This window comes from Thunnus thynnus, chromosome 12 (assembly GCF_963924715.1).
Source record: "Thunnus thynnus chromosome 12, fThuThy2.1, whole genome shotgun sequence".
Classification (NCBI taxonomy): Eukaryota; Metazoa; Chordata; class Actinopteri; order Scombriformes; family Scombridae; genus Thunnus; species Thunnus thynnus.
Window position 1 is genome coordinate 10,884,242 of NC_089528.1, and position 23,597 is coordinate 10,907,838.

The 23,597-nt window shown below is 39.4% G+C and overlaps 1 protein-coding gene across 3 annotated transcripts; it reads right to left on the reverse strand.

The window, feature by feature from the left end:
* Positions 1 to 23,556, reverse strand: LOC137193924 (polyamine-transporting ATPase 13A3-like). Of its 3 annotated transcripts, XM_067605377.1 has the most exons (33): positions 23,136 to 23,555; positions 19,872 to 19,941; positions 19,144 to 19,317; positions 18,309 to 18,488; positions 18,057 to 18,127; positions 17,806 to 17,889; positions 17,550 to 17,619; positions 17,294 to 17,428; positions 16,941 to 17,013; positions 16,579 to 16,710; positions 15,167 to 15,334; positions 13,685 to 13,842; positions 13,373 to 13,561; positions 11,468 to 11,529; positions 10,604 to 10,754; positions 10,191 to 10,313; positions 10,083 to 10,100; positions 9,804 to 9,954; positions 9,535 to 9,655; positions 7,432 to 7,556; positions 7,112 to 7,275; positions 6,363 to 6,494; positions 6,183 to 6,262; positions 6,019 to 6,061; positions 5,620 to 5,729; positions 5,049 to 5,145; positions 4,398 to 4,470; positions 4,080 to 4,257; positions 3,310 to 3,491; positions 2,742 to 2,830; positions 2,461 to 2,541; positions 2,085 to 2,180; positions 1 to 1,396 (listed from the first exon to the last, which is right to left on the reverse strand). In XM_067605377.1, the coding sequence occupies exons 2-33, from the start codon at positions 19,920 to 19,922 to the stop codon at positions 1,214 to 1,216; spliced, it is 3,744 nt and encodes a 1,247-aa protein (XP_067461478.1). In that variant the 5' UTR covers positions 19,923 to 19,941; positions 23,136 to 23,555; the 3' UTR covers positions 1 to 1,213. The 3 variants fall into 3 exon arrangements, with proteins under 3 accessions (XP_067461478.1, XP_067461479.1, XP_067461480.1); XM_067605378.1 differs by lacking the exon at positions 10,083 to 10,100 and having other exon boundaries at positions 23,136 to 23,556; XM_067605379.1 differs by lacking the exon at positions 2,085 to 2,180.
* Positions 23,557 to 23,597: the final 41 nt, after the last annotated feature.

Here is a 23,597-nt window from a genome sequence, read left to right on the forward strand (position 1 = left end):
TGGTTTAATATACAGATTTATTAGGAAATGTAATGGGAGTTCTGCAGAGCAAACAACAGAGATATTTGTTGACACATACTGAAACATTTTTATCACTTTGAAGAAATAAGAAAATAAAAAGAAATGCTGTATTACAACTTTCAAGAACACATTCCCTTGAAAAAAGCTGCTCTTTTTTATTGTAATAAAGGGGAAATTTTGGTGATTAATTTACATATTTTCACATTTATTTCATTTTGCAACTAGAAAAATATACATAAAACAGCTGTAAACAAAGTTACATAAAAATATTATATATAAAAATCATGTTAAAATCAACTGTTATAAAATTATCACAGCAGCAAGTGTCTCACTGATTTGTTTCGATTATTGTAATTGCTTTAATCGATTAATTCAAACATGATCAGTTATGTACAGTACCTTAGTGATTTTAACTGATGCAATTAGTGTTACTTATTAATTCCTTGCAATATATTGAGTAAAAGAACATTTTATAATGCAACTGAGGGACACTGAAATGGTAAAGTTGGAGTCTCTTATTCATTAACCTCAGTCTTGGTCTCTCTCTCTCTCTCTCTCTCTCTCTCACACACACACACACACGCACGCACACGCTGGGGGACTGATGATGAAAATTTAAAAAGGGTCCCAGAAATTTCTGTGTCTCTCTTCCACAGGAAGAATCAGATAGCAAACCATTTTCTGTCTTATAAAATACAACAGTACCAGTCACGTTCATAAACTTGCAAACAGACTTAAGACTCTCATGTTTCTTTGAATCCATGTGGTCCATCTATTGTGGTTTTTTAAACTTTCACATTTTAGCAGCAGATAATATTAGCGGAAGACTGGGTTTTCACTTTCATCCAGTGCTTTTAGACCCCAACAGAGAAACTATCAGCCAATTTCATCAACAGTGAGTACAATGTGGTTACTAAGACATCCAGTCATCTTAACAGAGGCCTCTTGCTCAAGTATCACCAGGTTGATGTGACAGTACAGGTGAAATCCAGTTGTAGGGTGTCTGTGCATTTTGATGAGGTGAAATGTAAGAGAACTTTATGTTTGAGCAGCTCACAGTGTCAGTCAGTTGTTACAGTTTGAGGCCTCGTCATCCGTTACATCTCTGGGCTCAATTCAAGCTAAGTCAGCACACATTTGTTGGGGGCTTTAGGTTTAGTCTGTGCAGGTTTGGTTGGTGGTCACATTGATGTCAAAGTGGGGCAGAGATGTGGGACTGAGGAGCTCTGGCATAGGTGACAGCGGAGGGTCTGGGGGGCCACTCAGCGTCGTCCTGCAGCTCCAGGGCCAGAAGCTTGTAGAGGACCCTGGGGGGCTTGTTTTTCCTACAGAACAACCAGGAGAGGCAGGCTGAGCCCCAGCGGTCATTGGCCATCTGAGAAAGTACACGTTCAGTGTGAACGTAGGACACAGAAAGAGTTCGTTAGTGAGCCAGCTTCATAGATATTTTCACAACATCTCTTCAGGAACTAATTTCCTGTAATCATGTGACCAAATCACCTCTATTTTGGTTCTTTTTTCAAATTGCAAATTGAATCACAATATGTTCTTTGAATTTACAGGAAAACATGAGAGTGGCTGACGATTGTAAGATGACGTTGAATTTTTGCAACATTATTGCAACATTTTTATTTTTCAAGCATAACAAGTGTTTGATGACAAATGTGCAGCAACTTGCAGGTTTGCAGCATCTGTAACTTGTCAAACAACAGTCAGTCACACTGTACAATGTATTTCTTACTTTGCACTCCCTTCTGGCCGCCATAGATAATTGAACAGAGTTGAGAAATAAATATAAATCTGTGAAAAGACTGTGATGGATTCATAAGATCAGCCAGAACTGGTTTAATACACTTTTCAACTCAAACAATCTGATAAAATGTAGCCAAATGAAAGATGACCTGTTGAGTAATACAAAGTTTAACATTATTCACTAATAATTTATGCATTCACAACATGTAAATGGAAAATACAAAGCAAGGAAGCAAGAGAAGCAAAAAGCATTACTATCTAGACAGTGACAGACAAAAATAAAAACTGAGTGAAGTCAAAAGCTTGCCAACCTGAGGTGTGTCAGCGGGGGGGGACTTGACGGGCTGATTTACCCCCCGATTGTCTCTGAAAACTAGCTTCCACAAGATGATGTCAACGATCAAAATCTACGGGAGATTTCAGTGGGAACTTGAGAATCAGCTGATCATGAAGATTGAGTTACAGCCACAGAAATGCACCAAAAATAGAAATAACTCTGGAGATTAAATGGAAAAATTAAAAAAAATGATTTGTTGATTTCATTCATTAGGAAGTGATTTATCGTGAATCGGTGGGAACAATGAACGCATGCAAATCACAGCTTTTCAAAAGGAAAAAGAGAGAGATCAGTTAAATTTGCTAAAAGAGAGCAGAGAGCTTGTAGGGTGTGATGTCTCTAAAGCGTACCTCCAGCACGAAAGACACGGCCGCATTCATTATGATAATGATGACCAGTGTAATGCGCCAGTCATGAGGAACACACACAATCTGAAGGGAGGCAGAGCAACAGGATGAGCACTGAATACACCACACACACGGTTTCCATCTCTTCATGCAACATCTCAACTGCTTTCCGCAAACAGCGTTGTTTCTTTATCTTTTCTGATGTTCAAGTCTAAAATCAGCATGTTAAACGCTACATAATTCAGAGCAACCCGTGCAAAAACATCCAGAAAAACAAGTTTTACCTCCAGGAAGCTGTCGATGGCAGGAATAGGATACAGCATGATAAAGAAGAGAAAAGAATACAGACTGACGCTGGACAGCATGAACGGCCCTTATGACACAAAAACACAGAAATTTAGTGGAACAACAGAACAAATGGTTGTTTTCAACTTGCAAGCACATGACACACACATATATGGAAAGAGATTAGTGTCAGTAAAGATTGTAATTGTAAACATTTATATTTTATGCTCATATTAATGTGATCAATTGGATTTAGAGAAGCCTCTCAGTTGTCATTCTGGGAATTACATAATATAATCATTTCCAGGAAACTGAATTCGAAGTTGGAGAACTTAATTTAAAATGAATGCTAAATGTAAATAAAAAGTAATGTATGTTCACTTTTCGATCAGCTGACTTAAAAATATGTCTTATAAATCTAAATGTTTTTTTTTTCAGCATTTTTAAAAAACTCAGCAGTTCAAAATGTGCCTGACAAATTCCAACTCATTCTGTGCTGATACTGAGCTCTTTCCATACACATCACGTCAATCACTCAGCGTTTCAACAATACAAACTAAGTCCTACAGTTTTTGTAGCTGGGCTGTCTGAAGGGCTTTCCTTTGGAGAAGACGATGGCCACAACCAAGTACTGGAAGGAGGAGACGTAGAACAGGGTGGTGTTTTCGTAGTTCCTGATGTTTTTGTGGTCGTGAGAGGTTGTTACATTGAGCCTGTGAGGGAGACTGTAGCTGGAAACATTACAGGCACTGCGGGAGAAGAGAGGAGAGTAAATGCAGAGATTAAATAGACATTTCTGTTTTAATAAGTCAGCAATGTAGAGAAAAACAAGCTGAAGGCTAGAATGTGAGTATTAGTGGTCATATTTTCCAGACCTTTTTCTGATTTGTGTTTTTCTCCGTTCTTGTCTATAACCAGCTTACACTGTGCAAAAAGTGCATGAATAACATTTGACTGGCTGGCTAATTGATCCCCATTTCAGAGTTATGTTGTGTCAGGAAGGTGAAGACTAAAAACAAGAGAAAATTCAGAGATTTTGTTTAAAATTCACTCTTTTTTTTCTTTATCCACATTTTTTCTTTTTTGCTGGATTCATCTAATATTAGCCAGATTAACCAGGCAGCACACTGTGTAGCCAATCAGCACACAGCTCGACATGTCTGCCATGTGCACGTGACTGACCCATTGTTTTAGTCAGATTTTCTCAGTGTTAGAAATTGCATACAGAAGTCCACAAGAGCCAAACAACAAGACAAGAAAAAAGACATTTACAGCTTGTCTTGACAAATCAGGCGTTTCATTTCAGAGCTTATTTAGTAATAATCTATGTTACTCACTCTGAGAGGGGCGTCCATGTCTCGTACCAGCTCTGCTGTCGTACTAAGAGGAAAGCCAGGACCTGGAAGACCATGCAGGTGAGGATCTGGGTCAAAACCGAGCAGAGCAGCGGGCCAGAGATGAGACTGGACGGGGGGCGTTGGCACACCAGCTCCTTCCACGCCGGGTTCAGACTCACTAAACACAGACACAAACCAGTCAGCAAGTTGTTTTCCAAGAATGGAAATGACTACATGTCAGTACTGAATATCATGAGCTTGGCTTCGACTTCAAGCACAGATTAAAAGCTTTCCAGTGCACGTCGTCATGCTACTCACTTGTAAAGGCAATGATAAGAATGATGGTAAGGTCAATAAAGAGGAACTGGAAGTCTCCCAAGTTGCTGAGAATCTGTAGAAGAGATTAATGATAAATTCAAAATATATTCACAACAGTCACACAGCAGCAGACGACTCAGTAGACAATCTCTTAATCTATAATAGACAGACAGCTCATTCATTTCTGCTCTGATGTACTATGTACTATGTCGCATGATATATTTAACTGATGGCCTTCACTGACACTTTTCCCAGGAAAAAAAAACAATTGACATCTGACATGTCACTTTGCAGTCGCTGCCTTTGTTTCACTGAATGGAAAACTCCCACATCTTTTTAAATTCAGCGCTGCTTCTACTTGCTTCTCACGTCTACGCTGCTCATGAAGCCTCTGTATCTCATGTGGGAACCATATCAGCGTTTGTGACTCACTGGCTTTAACTGTGCAACAATAACATGATGAGTTCATGTTGCTTTGCCTGCTAGCTGTCGTCAAACCTAAAAGATGCAAACATATCTAATTCTTAATCATTTTTATACACACTTCAAATCCCATTTTATTCATAGCCACTCGAATAATAGTATATTATTCCTCACTCAGTGCTAAAAAAGAAACACAAGTGTACAAACAAGAAAGAACGGTGTATTTACCGAGTAGAGCAGCGTGACACTGAGGTACTGGATGATGCTATAGAGAGCCATGAACTTGAACACGCAGAATGATGTAATGAGGGCAGCTCGACCCTCCCTGTGAAAGGTCAAAACATCAAAAACAAACCAGAGTTGACCAGCAGTTTGTGCTGCTATTTAACTTCTGTGACCACAATATAAATTCATACAATATTTCACATTTTGAAACTCAGGAAAAACCAGGAATGCATATTAAAGTTCAAGTTAAAGAGATATAAAAATTATTTTTTGAACTGTCAGACCTCTGAGTGAGTTATGAGTGCATCAAACTGAGAATCCTGTATTGTGTATCGTAACACTTCTATACAAATTGAACTGCTGTGGAGAATTTGGCAAACAATGATCATTAAAAAAAAGTTAAAGGAATATTTTTGGATTATTTCTGCCATGTAAAATTCTCTTTTCTTCAATGACTCCTCCATGGACATGTCCTGATCTTCCTCTCTGCAGCACACCTTTCAAAACTATTCCTAAAATCCCACAACCTCTGCAAATCTTGTGTTAGAGTGTAAGTATCACAGTGAGCGGCTACCTGATGAGGTTTGGGACACAGGAGATGTTTGAGGTGGAGGAGGTGAAGGGAGATGCTACAGAGGCCTCCAGCTCAGACAGAGAGATCCCACTGTGAGCTCTCTTCAGAGCCTGACAGAGAGAGAGAGAGAGAGAGAGAGAGAGAGATTCATTACTATAATGCTTTAATGGTATTATTAACCAGAACAGAGATAGATTTATTCTAATAAGAAACTTGAGTTAAGGATTTCAGTACTTTTTCCATCTCATAGACATTATTGCCATTCTGAACACACACACAGGTATTTAGAGAAGTTCTTGGCACAGAATGAGCTGATCTCCACCCTTACAATCAGGAACAGATTATACAGAAACTGTTGTGATTTGCGCATATAAATAAATCTTCTTCGTCAGTACTTACTCCACAGTCATTAGCACCATCACCACACATCCCAACAGTGTAACTGGAAGGTAAACGAATTGGGTGAATGAAACAAATGCTGCAGATGCTATGAAATCATCTTGAAATGAAGCTCATCAGCTAAACTAAAACAAGTGAATTCAACAACTAAATGAGACGCTCACTCGATGCTCTGCAGGACTTCTACCAGCTGAGTCTTCTGGTCAGGAGCCATTCGGGCGAACACGGTGGCTCTAAGCACGAGCTGCAGTGCCCCCACGTGGAGAGACAAAGGATTACAGGAACATCCAGTCAGCATGAAGCCACACAGAAATCAACTTAAACTTCACCTGCCATCTTTTTACCTTCTGGACTAGTTGAGGGAAGTGCTCAGTGATGACAGCAAAGTCTCGGCCACTCACAGCGAAGTGATAGCTTTGGTCCTGCTGAGCCAGCTGCTCATCATACAGCCCTTCCTCCAGACTGATCTCCACAGTCTGAAAGCAAGAGGAAAGACATAAGAAGAAAAACAATGAAGCAGTTCTTACAAGAACACCACACTTAAAGGCTTCAGATTTAACCTGAGAAATGTTGCTTTCAGCCCTCGTTGCAGACACCTTCCTGTGAATTCAATCAAAGATACTTGCATACTGAGCATGTTTGAGTGGTTTCTTTTAACACTGCAGTTTTAATTCCTTTAGTTTGTTCAGACATTTGAAAACATTTTAATTTTGAACTTGAGTGGCACAAACAACTGCAAAAAGCCTGAACATGCAGTTCTTCTGTGTAGCAAAGTGCAGAGCAGTTTAGCAGGAGTAAGTACACTCTCTCACAGGCAGGAAACAGCCCCAAATACAAGGCATTATTGGTCTGATAAGACAGATGATGACATCATATGAGTATCTGCAGATGCTAAGAGAGCAGAACTGAACAAAACGAACTGCAGCTTTCACCACAGTGTACCAGATACACAGTGTCTGTAGCTGGTGTAATTACCAGAGAGAGTAAATTATGGGAAAGAGAACAGACTATACAGATTTTCCAGAGCCACCAAAGTCTCTATTCCTGATTGATGGTGGGTTACAAACATTCTACCTGTAACTTTCTGTCTTACCTGAGTGTCCTTGACAGTCTGAACAGGGTTTTCAGTGTAATGCCACGTGATACTAGCAGGGTGGAAATCCTTTGGAGGCACAGCATCTGCTATGATGACTTTCTCATGTGGACGGATCATCCCGCAGTCTCGAGCCACTGATATCGCCGTCAACATGTTGTCGCCTAACAAAAACAAAAACAAAGACAGAGTGAAGGGAAGGAGGAATGCACTGATTCTACATGAACATTCATGATTTTAGTCATTAATAGCAGACTTTACTGCTAAAACCACAGAGAAAACAAGTGAAATAAGTGAGTGAATTCACTAAGCTGGGTTACCTGTAACCATCAAGGTGCGAATGTTAGCTTGTCGCAAGTCACGTAAAACCCCGGCAGTCTCTTCTTTTATTTTGTTCTGCATGATGATCAAGCCGAGGAACTCCATGTTGGTCTCTATCAGGTCCCTGAAAGGCACAGATCATACATCTCAGCGTTTCACCACCATTTGTTTGTCACAAATACTCAAATATGTTTCACGTCACTTTACAGAATCAGAGTTCAGAGGGTAAAAAACAATGAAGAACTTAACTTTTGCTTATTAGACCTCATAAATCCATAATGCTCACTGCATCATATGAGTTGAAGAGTTGTAATTCACTTTTCTGACATCCTGCCTTCCTGCTAATCTGCCTTGTCCACATTGGTTAATGATTTCCTACATTTATCAGACAAACATCCAGAGACAGCCATGAATTTGTTGCTTTCAATCGAGTGGTCATGTGGGCTTGTAAATCTAGCAAAAGTAATTCACTAATTTTGTGGTGAGTGAGTCTATAATCACATTCACTCCTTTTGACCCAAATTGCACCCAGTGTTTGAGTTACGCTGGCTTTCAGGTCTCTGTATTTTTTCAAAATTCTAATTATTTAAAAAAAAGCGATCATTCATTTCAGCATTTGAAATGCTATTAGATAATCGTTGATTATGTATTTTTTGGATTTGACAATGTTAATGGAGAAGTGTAGAGAAGGTCAGAAGGAGTTGTATTGTGTCTTTGTGGATCTAGAGAAAGTATATGACAGAGTACCAAGAGAGGAGGTGTAGTATTGTATGAGGAATGATTGGCTCTGAGCCCTTTCTTGTTTGCAATGGTGATGGACAGGTTGACGGACAAGATCAGGCAGGAGTCTCCGTGGACTATGATGTTGCGGATGACATTGTGATCTGTAGTGAGAGTAGGGAGCAGGTTGAGGAGAGCCTGGAGAGGTGGAGGTATACAGTGGAGAGAAGAGGAATGAAAGTCAGTAGGACAAAGACAGAATACGTGTGCGTGAATCGGAGGGAGGACAGCGCAACGGTAAGGATGCAAGGAGTAGAGGTGGTGAAGGTGGATGAATTTAAATACTTGAGGTCAACTATTCAAAGTAACGTGGAGTGCAGAGGGGAGGTGAAGAAGAGAGTGCAGGCAGGGTGGAGTGCGACAGAAGAGTACCAGCAAGAGTGACAGAGTAGGTTTACAAGAGGGTTGAGAGACCAACTATGTTGTATGGACAAGACAGGAGGCAGAGCTGGAGGTGGCAGAGTTGAAGATGCTAGAATTGACGAGGGTAGACAGATTAGGAATGAGTATATTAGAGGCACAGCTCAGGTTGGACAGTTTGGAGACAAACTGAGAGGCGAGATTGAGATGGTTTGGACATTTGCGGAGGAAGGATGCTGGTTATGTTGGAAGAAAGAGGATGAAGATGGAGTTGCCAGGCAAGAGGAAAAGAGGAAGACCAAAGAGGAGGTTTATGGATATGGTGAGTGAAGACATGTTGGTGGTTGGTGCGACAGAAGAAGCTGCAGAGGACAGGGAGAGATGGAAATGGATGATCCGCTGTGGTGACCCCTAAGGGGAACAGCTGAAAGAAGAAGATTTATTTTTTTGGAGATCCACCCATTCCCGAACTTTTGACCTTTTCGGGGTAGCTCAAGTCTCTTCTTGGGGAGCTGCACTATAAACAGAATACTGTGGCTGCATTGCACATGAAAGGCAGAGACTTATGTCTTTAGTGTTTTTCCTTTAATGGATTTCTCCCTGTATTATATTGTTGCAAAATAGTGAGTCTAGCAAATAGCTTAGAGGTTCATCCTGAGGGCCTGACACCAAAACCTGATATTTGCTCATGTTTTACACAGCTGGAACATTTTCTGCTCTCACACTGTTTTGAAGCAGGACTGCAAATATTTGAACTTCATGTCATATGATCTATGTTTGTCCCATTATCAGATGAACTAAGCCCTCCAGACATCAAAATGGGAAATACAAGCTACATGAGCAATTACATTCTTTTAAAGATTTACCACATTCCAAGGCGGGATGTTTTTATACCCACATGTACTGACATGACGTGTAACAGTGCAACAGTGCAACAGTTTTATCTGTGAAGGGAAGCGTACCTGCCAAGGCTCTGGACTTTGTGCCAAGAGAGTTTGGACTCCAGCTGTCGATATGCCAGGGCAATAACCCTGAAGCCCTGCCTGGTGTAGGTCTCCAGAGTTTCTGTGAAACTCTGCGGGACTGAAGAGAGTCAAACACAGCAGAGGTCAGCTGCTAGGTTAGCAAGTCTGGCCTTTATTAGCTGAGTGCATTATTTATTTTATAGGCAGGGAGGAGAGGCAGGAAGTACCCATCCTGACCTTTAAGATACAAGACAAGAGTGTCTGACCTGTGTGCTGTTTGCAGAGGCTGGCCACAATCTCTGGTGCCCCTTTCAGGTAGGCATCCATGTGTTTTTCCCCCAGCCTCCTGACCACCACACTCATTCTCTGCAGTGCCGAGGAGAAGGGGAACTGGCGCACAATACCGATCTCACAGGACTAAGGAGTAAAAGTCGCATGTTGTCAGAATCAACTAAACTTTCAAATCAGTTTTTCTTTCACATTTTGAATTGAAGAATTACGTTTTGGAAGAGAAATGCCAAACATAGTTTAAAAAGACAACTTACTGATAATTCAGACAGCTCCTGCACAAAAAGAAGGATTGAATGACAACTTAATTCTTAACACTAGTTCACAAGCATAAACAAATGCACTGATCAGTAAATAGTAACTACCAGATTCTGAGTTAGTGGATTGTTCTGATTGGCTTCAGGGACGACTTGCTTCGGAGGTCGCACAACGGTGGGCATTATGGGATTGTGGAGTGCAGTCTCTTCTTCTGTGGGCTCTTCCAGGATCTGAACAAAAAATAACAAAGATTTATTGTGATATCTTAAAAAACGCATTGAGCTTATTTACTCTAGTACACTGTGTCTGGTGTGACAGAAACTGAGCTTCAGTTCCAAAGGCATTTGCTGCCTTTCAGGGGTCTCCATGATACCACGCTTGGACCATATTAGCCAAGAGGAGCTTGCTCTGCCAAGGCGACAAGCAGGGTGCTGCATAATTCATGTACAGACTGGTATCCGTGCTGCTTAAAGGTGCCTGTGTCTAAGCATGTTGGGTGTAGACGCTCTCTGTTCCTTACCCAGCCGGTGGCGCTGAACATCTTGAGGTCTAAAGGGTCTCCAGAAAGTTCACCCTCTATCTTGGTCAGTGAGTGGCAGGCGGCCATGCAGGCCACAAATGTAGTGTTCACCAGACTCTCTTTAGCTGCCTCAGACTCCGGAGGAGAAAAGCTGTAATGAAGAGGGAGGGACAAACTCAACAACTAGACTGTTTGTGAGTATGAAAAGAGCAAATTGCCAACAATAATTAAATATACGATTATATAAGTGCTTATGTGGTTACTAATGACATCATGTGGAAACCCCATAAAAATATTATTTTCCAGACAAACAAGAATCCATTTTCCAAAGAGAGATAAGAATCAAAACATCCAGTGGGAATAAATGATGATAGCAACTCCAGAGGACAAAATAGTGCTTTTATATCCATTTCTGTGAACAGACCTCTTGGAAATTTAGACTTTGGTGAATATATTTTTCTCTCCAGTTGTTGCAGTTTGTTTTGTGGAGTTGCAGTCGTCTTATCTCAGCTTTACAGCAACACATCACTTTTATTAAAAGACTATTAGATATCCTGAAAAAAATAAAGCTCCATGTGGCTAAAAATTTATTTTTTTTATGAAAATGATCTGAAAAACAGATGCTTGGGGAATGTCTCCTCTACACAAAGGTGGTTAAAAGGTAAAAGATATCCTTTAACACATCCACACCTATACATGTGATGGATGAAAACACATGGACAAAAATACACTCTTGAGGAATTTAAAAGGAAAAAGTAACCTAGTAATGGTATGAAAATTCCTTTTCAGATCTAAAAATCCAAAAATCTGGTTTCTTCTAATCGATTACACTACAACTATTACACTACAACAATATTTGCCTACCTGCCATCTTCTGCTCTCTGAATACCCCACAAGTCCAAACCATCCTCTGTGAGAGTACCAGTCTGAAGGAAAAATACAGACCATTAACAATGCACATTAAGATGTATCAACCCTGGCCGTATTAATTACGCCTCAGAGGAGGAATACTAGCCCAAATAAATCCCTCTAAAAGCCCAAAACGATTAGAGGGAGGGAAATTTAGACCTATTTTTACATCATGAAGCTAAAAGGATTTAATGAACCTATTTGACATCTTTTATTCATCTATACCAGTAATCAGAGAGAGTTCTCTCTCAGTTCTGACATGTTAATGCAACAACATGCACACATACTGTATTTATAACCTGACCACAAAATAAATCAACTGTCAACTATGCAAAGACAAGTTAAAACAACACATTCAAGATGTAAGGAGTTTAGACACACAGCCAACCATCTGAACAATTACAAACCTAAACTTTAATTTATGGCTGCAACTAATGATTATTTTCATTTTAAATTAATCTGCAAATTATATTCTCAGTTAACCATTGGCTCTACAAAATGTCAGAAAGTAGTGAAGAATGTCTGACACAAGTTTCCAGCAGTGTTGGCAGATTTCCACTTAACTGGGCTACTTTTTATTTAATTGGGCGGGTAAAAAGTCTCTTGCGGGTCATGATAATTTTGGCTACTTTTTGTACCATTTGGGGCGGTTTCCACCAACAAAAGATCTAGGCTCTATTCCAATAAATCAGCCCCTCCTGTCAACCGAGTAGATTGAGACCGACAGTGCACTGAGTTCAGTAGGTTGAAGCTGTGTTCATGTCAAATCAGTTGTTTTAATTACAAGCTTTAAACTTGTTTATAGCTTTCACATCAACATCCAAGTAACAATTGCAAATGGGAAAGTCAGACTTATGAAAGCTCTGATTTATATATTGACTGTAAACCAAACAAACATATCAGTTCAGAAACTTTTTTTTTCCTTTTCCAATTATTATTCAGAGTCAGAGTTCTGTGATAAAACACATGTAACAGCTGTTTATATGAGTGAAAATGTTTAAAAGTTTAATGGAACATTATCTAAAATCTAAAAATATCAAGGTTTCTGTGGCTTTGAGTTTGCTTTGTTTTAGTATGTTAGCATGCCAACATTTTCTAATCAGCACTAAATACAAAGTCCAGCTGAGGCTGACAGGAATAGTTTTACAAGTATAGTATTGGTGCTGAGCACAAGTCAGAGAATCACCTACATCAGTAAACCTTATCCACTTGGGACCATAAATGTCTAATAGTTGTTGACATATTTCAGTCTGGGCCAAAATGGTGGACCATAACCAACTGACCAACCAAGTGACATTACAGCTTCCCCACTAGCATGGCTATAAATGATTTAAATGATTAACTGATAAAAATTGTTACAAATTAATTTTATGTTGGCTACTCATTTCAGCTTTACTTTGATTGCTCTTATTACCCTAACAAAATCAAACTTAACTCCCTGCTCACTAGATGTGATATTATGAAAAGAACATTTAATGCTACAGGCAGCTTCCTCTGATATTTCAAAGACATGGATAACAGTATCATTGCTGGAACTATAGATTAGGATGTTTTCTAAGTGAATCAATACTACAGCATTTACGTCTTAAATGCATGCGAGCAGATCCACAGAACTGTCATAAACCGTGAAATTAAGTCAAACAAGAACTTGTTCTTGAACTGGGAAGTGGGTTTGGATGCTTCCTAACTAATTTTCACGCAGTCTGAGTCAAGATTTTATTCAGTCAAAGTCAAGCAGAGTTCGGTGAGATGCTTGATTAATACTGACCCTGAGATTCATCTTCATAAATTGCATTTCTTAAATTCCTAAGTAGCAAATACAATCACATTTTATGACCTGATAGCTGTGGATTAAACTACCTTGTCAAAGCAAACCAGGTTAAGCTGACCACACATGTTGATCCTCTGAGGGCTGATGCAAAAGATGCCAACTTGCTTCAGACGCCGCTGCGCGTACACAATACCAGCTGTCATGGCTGCCGGTAAGGCAGGGGGCACAGTGATGGTGATGATGTCCAGAGATTCAATGATGATGGTGTGAGCTGGAACCTGGACGGGATTGAGAAGAAACCAAAAACTGACATGTAACACAGAACAGATTAAAAAAATAATTTCTGAAATGTTACACATTTATAAAAAATAAAATTTTTGCCTCTATTAGAGAAGTGATACCTTGTTCATGATACTGAGGACGATGGTGTAGATAAAGCCAATCCCTGCCACCCCAACCAGACACAGCAGGAACAGATAAGCATCCCGGTACAGTTTGAAGTCTGTGGGTTTGGGGTAGAGGATGGAGCGCACAAGCTGGCCTTTCTCTGTACTAAACCCTGTGGGAACATGTAAATGAAGAATGTTACACTTTTAACAAATCACATTTGATTATATAGCATTTTGTAAAGCAGGCAGATTTATTTATAGAGCTTTTCATTACAAAGAAACTCAATGTGCTTTACATTTAAAAAGAGACAAAAACATCAAGCATATGCAATGCAGTGGTATAACAACAACAACAACAATAATAATAATAATAATAAAACTACTTATATTTATACATACCGACAATACATACACACACACACACACTAACTGTGTTCATTGGCCTGAGAAAGGTTTTGAGCTGAGCTTTAAATGTAGGTACAGTTTTTATAGATCACAGCTCATCAGGCAGATCATTTCAGAGGGCAGGTCCACAGTAACTAAATGCACCTTTACCAGCTCCTGATCTCACTCTGAGTACAACCAGAAAGCCACCGTCTGAAGACCAGCAAGGTCTGATGGGGGTATAGTCAGTGAGCAGGTCAGAAATATACTGGGGAGCTGAACCATGTAGTGCCCTAAAAACCAATAGGAAGATTTTAAGCCAACGAAGTAATGGAGTAATGTGATGATGTTTTCTTCTACCGATAGGAACTCTGGCAGCTGAATTCTGTATGAGTTGAAGTCTTTGTATTGAATGTTTTGATAATTCAGTGAAAAGAGCATTGCAGTAATCTAATCTGTTCAGAATGAATGCGTGGCCCAGTTTCTCAGAGTTGGTTTGTCATATGAATCTTTTTACTTTTGATATATGATTGATGATTTATATGATGATATATAATTTTGATATGTGATTTTCGAAGTTAAGGTCAGCATCCAGGATGACACGCAGGTTTTCTCACCTGTTCATTGGCTTTTAGGGTGCATGATAAAAGGTAGGAGTAAGAATTTTTTTGCCATCCAATAATCTATGTCTGTAATGCATTTTATCAGGTTGTCAACTGGGCTAAGGTCATTGGGAGAAAGAGAGATATAGAGCTGTGTGTCATCTGCATATGAATGATTGGATATGTTATGATTCTTAATGATATTTCTAAATGAGATCAGGTATAGATTAAAAGGTAGAGGGCCGAGGATTGACCCTTGTGGAACTCCAGAGAGAATTTGGAACTCTTGTGATTTAAATTGTGAATGGACACAAAGAAACTTTTGTGTTTGATGTAGGAGGGGAACCAGTTTAAAACAGAGCCTGATAATCTGATAGTGTCATGGAGCCTGTCAAGCCTGTGTAGCGGCTGAATATGTGCACCCCAGTATGGTGAGTCTGTACACTAGAGCTGAACTGGCAAAACTATTTTCACCAACAACACAACCAGCTGTAATTCACTCCCTCACCTGTTCTGACCACGACAGCTTTCACCAGTTCACCTGCGTAGAAGCGGGTCTGGATAACGTGTGTACCACAGAACAGGGTGTGTCTCTTGTGCTCCTCCATATTGTAGATCATGGCTGCCTCCTCGCCTGAACTGGGCAGACTGGTCTTAGTAACCGGCACACTCTCCCCTGAAGATAAAGGAAGAACAAACAGACACTCAATAAAAAAAACAAACAAGACTAGGTCGAAACTTAGCATATAGTTTGACTAAAGCTAATTTGACATAGGGCCTTTCTCAATACAGCAAGTTCAGACTTGCTAACTTGCTAGTTTGGACTTGGCAAGTTTGACTCGAGAGTGCAAACTGCCAAAGATGGGAGGACGCAGTCCGGTCATTCTTCAGTTGGAACAGCAGCGTACTTGTTGACAGCAGCAGCTCAGCTTCAACACAACTACCTGACTGCACTGTGACAAAATATCTCAACTCAAAGCTCAACTAACACTTTTTCTCACAAAAAATGACCTCACTGAATGAGAGATGCAGTAAATTGTTATTCAGTCTATAATGTAGCTAAAATAAAAATCCAAACTGTTATATAGCTTAATAAAATAAAACAAAATTTAATATAGACTTTTCTGTTCATTTTAATATATTTATATTTATTGAAATGTGGTGATACCTATCAGTATACATATAGAACCTCAGAGGCAGCGCTGTTGTTCTGTCCAGTAAAAACATGAAGCTTCAATTTACATTCAGACAAACTAATGTGGCAGCGACAATTGTTAGATTTCATCTGTGAGACCAACATTTATCTTCCAAAAGGAATTATATCATATATCAAAATGCTACAGAGACATTAGCGCCAGTGGTAAATCACCAACGAGCTGCACGGATCAGCTCTTTTCATGCTCTTTTTTATCAACTTTGATTCGGCAGTTTTGGTTTAATTCTGTGTGGAAACCCTGATGCTATATTCCTCTCATCAGTATGTTCTGTATGGATGGTCTACGTTACGATAACACACAGAGATAGTCCACTGTGACTTTAATAACATAGTTGACTGTGTTGGATTATTATTTATGAAAGATATCCATCATTATTATTATTATTATTATTAGTAGTAGTAGTAGTAGTAGTAGTAGTAGTAGTAGTAGTAGAAGTACTAAGACACATCAGCTGGCTATAGTGATAAAGACGCAAGTCAAAAGTACAATCTGGGTGTGATGTGAACTGAGGACAAGATTAAAAAAATTATTAAATGATTGAAAAAACGGAGCTTTCAATCAAAAAAAAAAAATCAGACCGCTGATGAAAACTATGAGTTGCACTGAAAAGCTCCGGAAAAAGCTAGTAAGTACATGTTTACTTACGATTTGTTTGTCAAATAAATAAAACTGCTTCTTGTAAAGTATAAGCTGGAACTACAACCTGTCAACATGCTCTCGTTGACAATGCAGGTTCCATGGACGAGCACGGCATCGCAGGGCATGATCATCCCATTCCCTGGAATAACGATGACATCACCAGGCACAAGCTCAGTCGACATGGCCTGTTCAACATCTGTGATCAAGATCAAGAAAGAGGACACTGAAAACTATATCAAACACACCGTCTCTGCAGAGATCAATAGTCCAATTATTCTATTACTGAATAACAAAAAAGTAAAGAGGGACAGTCTAGTAATATGACATAATACTATTTACTCTACACACGTCATAATTTAATGATATAAACATTATAACACTAATGTGGTCTGTAGCGCTGCGTTATAATCAAAAAGGAAAACATGCCTTTATCTCCTCTGCACACTGAAACACGAACCACGCTGTGCGCTGCCACCATGTCATGTAGCATCACATATTGCTGAAATAAAACAGACAAAGAGTGAGAAAAATACATCTGGAAATACACACCAAAATGTCACTAGACAATACAAAACATCCCAGTGAGGAAATGACACCCTAAAACCAAAGAAATTATAACAGGAAACATTTAATTTTCATTTCAACAGGCAGAATAAACACTATAAGAGGAAGGGAATTACACCAAAAGCTGCCATTATGTTTTTTGTATCTCCTCTTCGCATGTCAACAATATCTCTCCTCACTTCACACTTTTTTTTCTGGGATCAAACATGACTCACCTTTTTAATTGTATACAGTGAGGTAGCTATTGAAATGACAGACATGAAAACTATGGCTGTAGCGTAATAGTAGTAGTCCTCCGCACTCCACAGAATAACACTGAAGAGCTGGAAGATGTAGAAAGGATTCAACACCTGATGGAGGAAGAGAAAGACACATACTGTTGAATGTTTAACAGACAGCAATGATGACTTTATTGGTACGCTAAGAGAAACAGTGTCAGAACTGATATTACAAGAAGAGCTCAACACTCACCTCCTTTATGAGGAGCTTGAATAAAGAAGGCACTCTTACTGCTATCTCATTCTCCCCGAAAAACAACCTCCTGTTGAAAAATAATTTAAAGCAGCTTTTAACGTTAATATGACCACATACCTGTGGGCAAGCACGCATCACGAGACTTAACACCTTACTGCAGCTTGTAAGACCTGGTACTTCCTCTTCAATTCATTTGAGAAACTAAGTTTTATAAATTAGCGAGTGAAATAAGAAAACAAAAGCATGTGTGTACCTGTAGTCCTCCAGTGTTTTAGAGAGTCCGGCACTGTGGTCGGAGTGGACGTTTTCACAGCTCACCTTCACATCCTCCAAGCCTCTAGAAAGGTCACACACATTTATTTCTACTCTAGTTGTGCAGAGCAACAGTCAGAAATGAACTGTACCAAGTATTTTGGTCACATTAATAGAAGTTATACAAATTATCAATACATTTTTTTAATATAAGACAGTTAATAGCATAGTGATTTCCTGTGAGGCTCTTACTTGTACAATTCAAAGTTGTGTATCACATCATTCCAGTAGTATTTAGTGCTGTGGTGGGTGAAGTAGTGGATCTAGAGGAGAAGAGGAGAGGAGACGAGGCGGTTAGATTCCGACTGATGATTCAAAATAAGCCAATCACTGATCTAGACTCTCAACTTAAATTGTGTGTCTTTGCTCAAATCAGCCATTTATGATCAAGAAAATTAATCCGGACTCGAGATGATGATGAAAACCAGATTCCCATTGATATACCTGAACAGGCTCACTATATGCAAATTTCCCATGATGCTCGTCATCTACAGCACCAACGCTGTGGTCTCCATCTCCATTTGGTAGGTGAGCCATGGACTGCAGATCCACACTGTCGAAGGGTGTCTTCCCTGGAGCAAACATCACATGTACTTTGGCCCGAAACCACTGCTTGAACTCATCCTGTGAGAACCATATAGAGAATTACTTTATTTCCTTGGATGTGAGAAGAGACTGAATTTATCATTCATGATGTAATATTACTGTATGTGTGCCAAAGAATGTAACAAATGTCAGGATGATTTGTGTGCAGTGGAGTGGTTCACTTCACGAGAGTGAACTCATAATTCTTAGAAGGAGGCGATAGAGTCACGTGTGTGTGTACTCAGAGAGAAAGTGAATTAAATCTTAAACGTTTTAGTTTGCTAGTGTCGTGGCTCTATGGGTGTCGTTGGTTTGTCGGTTGAACCACCACTTTGGTTCAGACTGAAATATTTCAACAACTGTAGGATGGATTTTAAAGGCATTCATTGTCCCCAGAGGATAAATCCTACTGACTTTGATGGTCCCCTGACTTTTCCTCTATCACCACCAGCAGCCTCACATTTTTGATTTTTAGTGAAACATCTCAACAACTATTGGATAGATTGTGTGCTACAGACGTTCATGTGCTTCTCAGGATGAATTCTTGTGATCCCCTGACATTTCATTCATTCATTGTCAAGTGCCTCATCGACAAATATGTACATATAATTTTCTAGTATGGAAACAGTGTATGACAGAAATAACCAACAAGTCAAATGTGTGAGAAGGAAAGTAAGGTCTGCTGTTTCTCTACCGTGGTCCTGAGCAGAAGTGTGTGTGCGTCCCTCAGCGAGGTGTGTGTGCAGGTGCCTTTGACGCCCCATTCGGGCAGCCAGTAGAGCAGAAGCAGCAGGAGACCACCGGAGCAAACAGAGCCGACTCCCACCAGGATCATCTTCCACAGACAGGGCCGGTACCCCCACACCTCCTGCACAGAAACACACTCACATGAACAGACGAACACACTGCTGTGTGGTTTGATACAGAAGGTAGATTTTTAAAAAAGCAGAAATGTAATGTGACAGTGACAACGCTTTTCCTCTTACATCAGCCTCAGACCAGTCAATCTAAACTTTTACGCTAGTTTTTTTTATTTGTGTAGTGACATGATTGAGTTAATTCAAATCTCCAAAAGTTTAAGCATTGTGACACATGGTCCCAACAATTTACTTACAAATTAACTTATTTCATCGGTCTATCAACCATGTCACTTTGAATTCTCCATCCTGCACTGTTCCTTTTTGTGATGTTTCCACCAGAAGTGAACCAGGAATGTGTTATTGTTCTGTGCCCACATTAAATAATAATACATAATAACATAGTTAATTAACATCTCAGAATGATTTCGTTATTGACAGCCAGCCTCTGTTTCCCTCCAAAAACTTCATTACACTTGCATTGCAAAATAAGTGGTGATGAATTCTCCAGCAGAACAGAAATGAACACGTGCAGGGTGGCGCTAAAATGGGAAGTGATATTTACCATCTCATCCTCCAGGCCCTGGTTGATGATCTTCACCTCTCTGATCTTCATTCTGTCTTAAGTGCAACAACTACAAAGAAAAAGAAAGACAGAACACATCATACACTATATTTCCAACAGGTGTTTTAACTGCAGAAACTTTCTTATCACAGAAGGAAGTCTTCAACGCCATGTGGTCAGCGAAGGTGTTGCAACTTCAATCTCGGTCAAGGTGCTTCACGGGATTTAGTTTTATGGTTTCTGAAGCAAAAACCGCTCAAACAGGTAAAGGCTGTCGGTGATTCATTTACTTTTCTATCATACAAGTTAATATTCAGGAGAAGTGGAATGTGAGATTACATTTTTTATTATAACATGCACCTCCGAGTATAGCAGCAACAATCCTTACCTTATCCTAACCTACTTAGTAAATATTGAGCTGCCTATAAGGAAGAAAGGTCTCTCTGGCAAGTAACAACCTGTCTGAACCGCAACACGTACCTGCCTCATGGAAGCCACATAAACAGACAGCGTTCAAAGCCTCTGCTGACTATCCGTCACCTACCTTCTTCCTTCTTACGCTCTTGTTCCTGATATTGTTGACTCATGAACTTCCAAGGACATTCGCTGACGGGGAAAAGTGAAATACTAAAATGCTACTGTATCATTTGGTCACTGCAAATATTAATCCAGTCCACATCAGTTTTTCTCAGGACAGGTTCAAAACTCCACATATTTCAAATATTTCTCCACAAATACAACTGAATTAGCTTAACTTTCACTTGATTGCAGTTGATTTCTTTTTTTCATCGTATCAAAAAAGCTGATTATCAAGTTGTATTCACTCTAGTTTAAATCCTACACTTTACCATGTTGTGCTGAATGTATTAAAAAACATCTGATCTACAAAATGTGGCGACTCTATTGACAACTTTAGTGACGGCTTTAATTGATGTTGCACAATAAATGTGACCAATATGTGATATATTGTTGTGGTGTTAAACAATGACACAGTGCAGTGTAGGCTGTAATATGTAAGAACCTTTGCACCATGCACACAATATCATGTTTCAATAACAGTTACACCCACAGTAACCTTTGACTGACAGTCCATCTGATCTGACCGCTCAATAAGCACCGTCATTTGTGAACACAAAGACAATCCTGCAAATCTGACAAAGACACCAGACAGAGGAAAGTAAAGCACTCTACTTTTTAACATCTCTGACATATTTTATGGCATTTACAGCCCCTTTGGACTCTCGTGTTCTGTTTTACAACTGAATCAGTTACTTGTTGACACTTAGAAGAGAAAAATACTACTTAAATAATGCCAAAGTGAAAACAAATGGATCTAAATGAAGTATAATCATATAATATAATAATCATAGAATCATAGAATCATATAACACATAAGCACTCACACCATTTACAATGACACACCGAAAATATGATGATTTTATGGGCTGATGAGACCAAAACTGAGACTTTTATCTGTTATACTGTGTTCAGTTTAGGCTTCAACATCACCAGACACACACCATCCCCACTATGAACCCAGGTGGTTGCAGCATCAAGCTGTTTCTTTGAAGCAGGACTTGATGGTAGAGGGTGACATGAATACAACAAGATACAGAGAAAAGAGGAAAAGGTGCTGCAGTCTGCAGGAGAAACTTGGGATAAGAATTATTTTTCCAGCAAGACAAAGATCCCAAACATAAAGCCAAAGCTACAAAGGAATGACTGCAACACAACAATGTTTAAGTCTTGGAGCAGCCAAATCTAAGTCCAGACCTTAATCCATCCAGAATTTGTGGCTGGACTTCAGAATTGTTATTCAGGCAGGGAGGCCACGCAGCTGACAGAAGTTTACACAGACATTTTGGGGAAAAAAAAAAAAAAAACAAGGTGGAAAATTTGCAGCAAATTTGCAAAGCTGACAGATCCTATCCTCCAGGCTGTAACGGCTGTACTGTGTCTCTAACTAAATATTGACTTGAAGGGTGTCAATACTTATGCAATTTTATGTTTGTGTACTAATTTGGACTTTAATATCATTATTAACAATTATATAATGAAAGTTATTGTGTCATAAAATAATTCAAAGTTGAAAAATAATAAAACAAAAAGTTCAAGGTGGTGAATATTTACGTTAAGACACTGAACAATCATATATTCAGTAACAAACAGAGATGGAAGAAGTATTCAGATCCTTTACTTAAGTAAAAGCACCAATACAGTAACGTAAAATACTCCATTACAAGTAAAAGTCCTGCATGAAAAATCCTACTTAAGTAAAAGTACATAAGTATTATCAGCTTGATGTAGTTAAAGTATTGCAGTAAAAGTAGTAGTTTGGTTCCTCTGACTGATATGTTATTATGTATGACATCATTAGATTATTAATGCTGAAGCATCAGTGTTGGAGCAGCATGACACTGCTGTAGCTGCTGGAGGTGGAGCTAGTTTCAACTACTTTATGTACAGTTAGCTAGTTTAGTCCAGTGGTTCCCAACCTAGGGGTTGGGCCCCTCCAAAGGGTCACCAGATAAACCTGAGGGGTCGTGAGATGATTAATGGGAGAGAAAAGAAGAGAAAACAAAGTTCTGATACACAAATCTGTTTTCAGTTTTTGGACTTTTTCTCTAATCTTTGATTTTTGGTGAAATATTGGATTATTTGAACATTTATTGAAATGAAACCATGCGAGAAGTTTAGAGGGAAAAATCATTATTTAATGGAGCTGTTAACAACTCATAGACGTGTGAAATGTGACCCTGACTACACACTGCTTTTTGTAAAACGTCAAAAGCCAAAAAGGTTGTAAACCACTGGTTTCATCTTTAACAATGTGTTGTATTTTAAAAGCTTGTTATATTATCCATTATGTCAAATCTTCATCTGAAAAGTAACTAAAGCTGTCAGATAAATACAGTGGAGTAGAAAGTAGAAAGGAGCATAAAATGGAAATACTCAAGTAAAGTACAAGTACCTCAAAACTGTACTTATACACAGTACTTGAGTAAATGTGCTTAGTTATTTTCTACCACCGGTTACAAATGTGTTACTTTTAAGAAACCCTACAACTTATAGAAACTACACGTGAATACACTACTTTTAGTAGAAGTCTGTAACTTTTACCAACATAATACACTCATATAATCGTCTCACAAGTTGCTGTTGAGCTGAGATGGAGCGTCTTTACTTTACCTGCCAGTAAAACCACCACAAACACCATAATCACCGAGTAAACTAACACAAATTGACGCACAGCAAAAAGCTTACCGATGTCTCTTCTCTTCTTTACCAACACGTCAGACGTTTCATAGTTGGGTAAGTAAATCGTTGAAACTGTCCGCATTCACAGCCTGCTTGCTGCCCTCTGCAGCCTGCTGAACAGCGCGGATCTAACAGCATGTGTCTGCAGAAACGCGCCGACACAACAGAGATCCACGCTGCGCTGTGGCAGGACCGTCCCAAACCGGTCCATTCAGAAGGAAGTGCGGAAAACAGGATGTGAGGTCATTGGAGGACACTAGCTGAGTCTGGGCTGAATTTCTACAACTTGGAACAAATCGGGGAACTCAAGCGACGTGTGCAGGCAGCAGTGAACATGCCGTATTAATGTGTGTAGGCCCTTCAAGTGTTTTCTCCGTCCAGATGTTGAAGAATATGTCATGTTTAGTTGAGACACTGGTGTTACTGCAGGTCAGTGGCAGAGAAGAAATCCTTCCTTTGGCTGAGAAT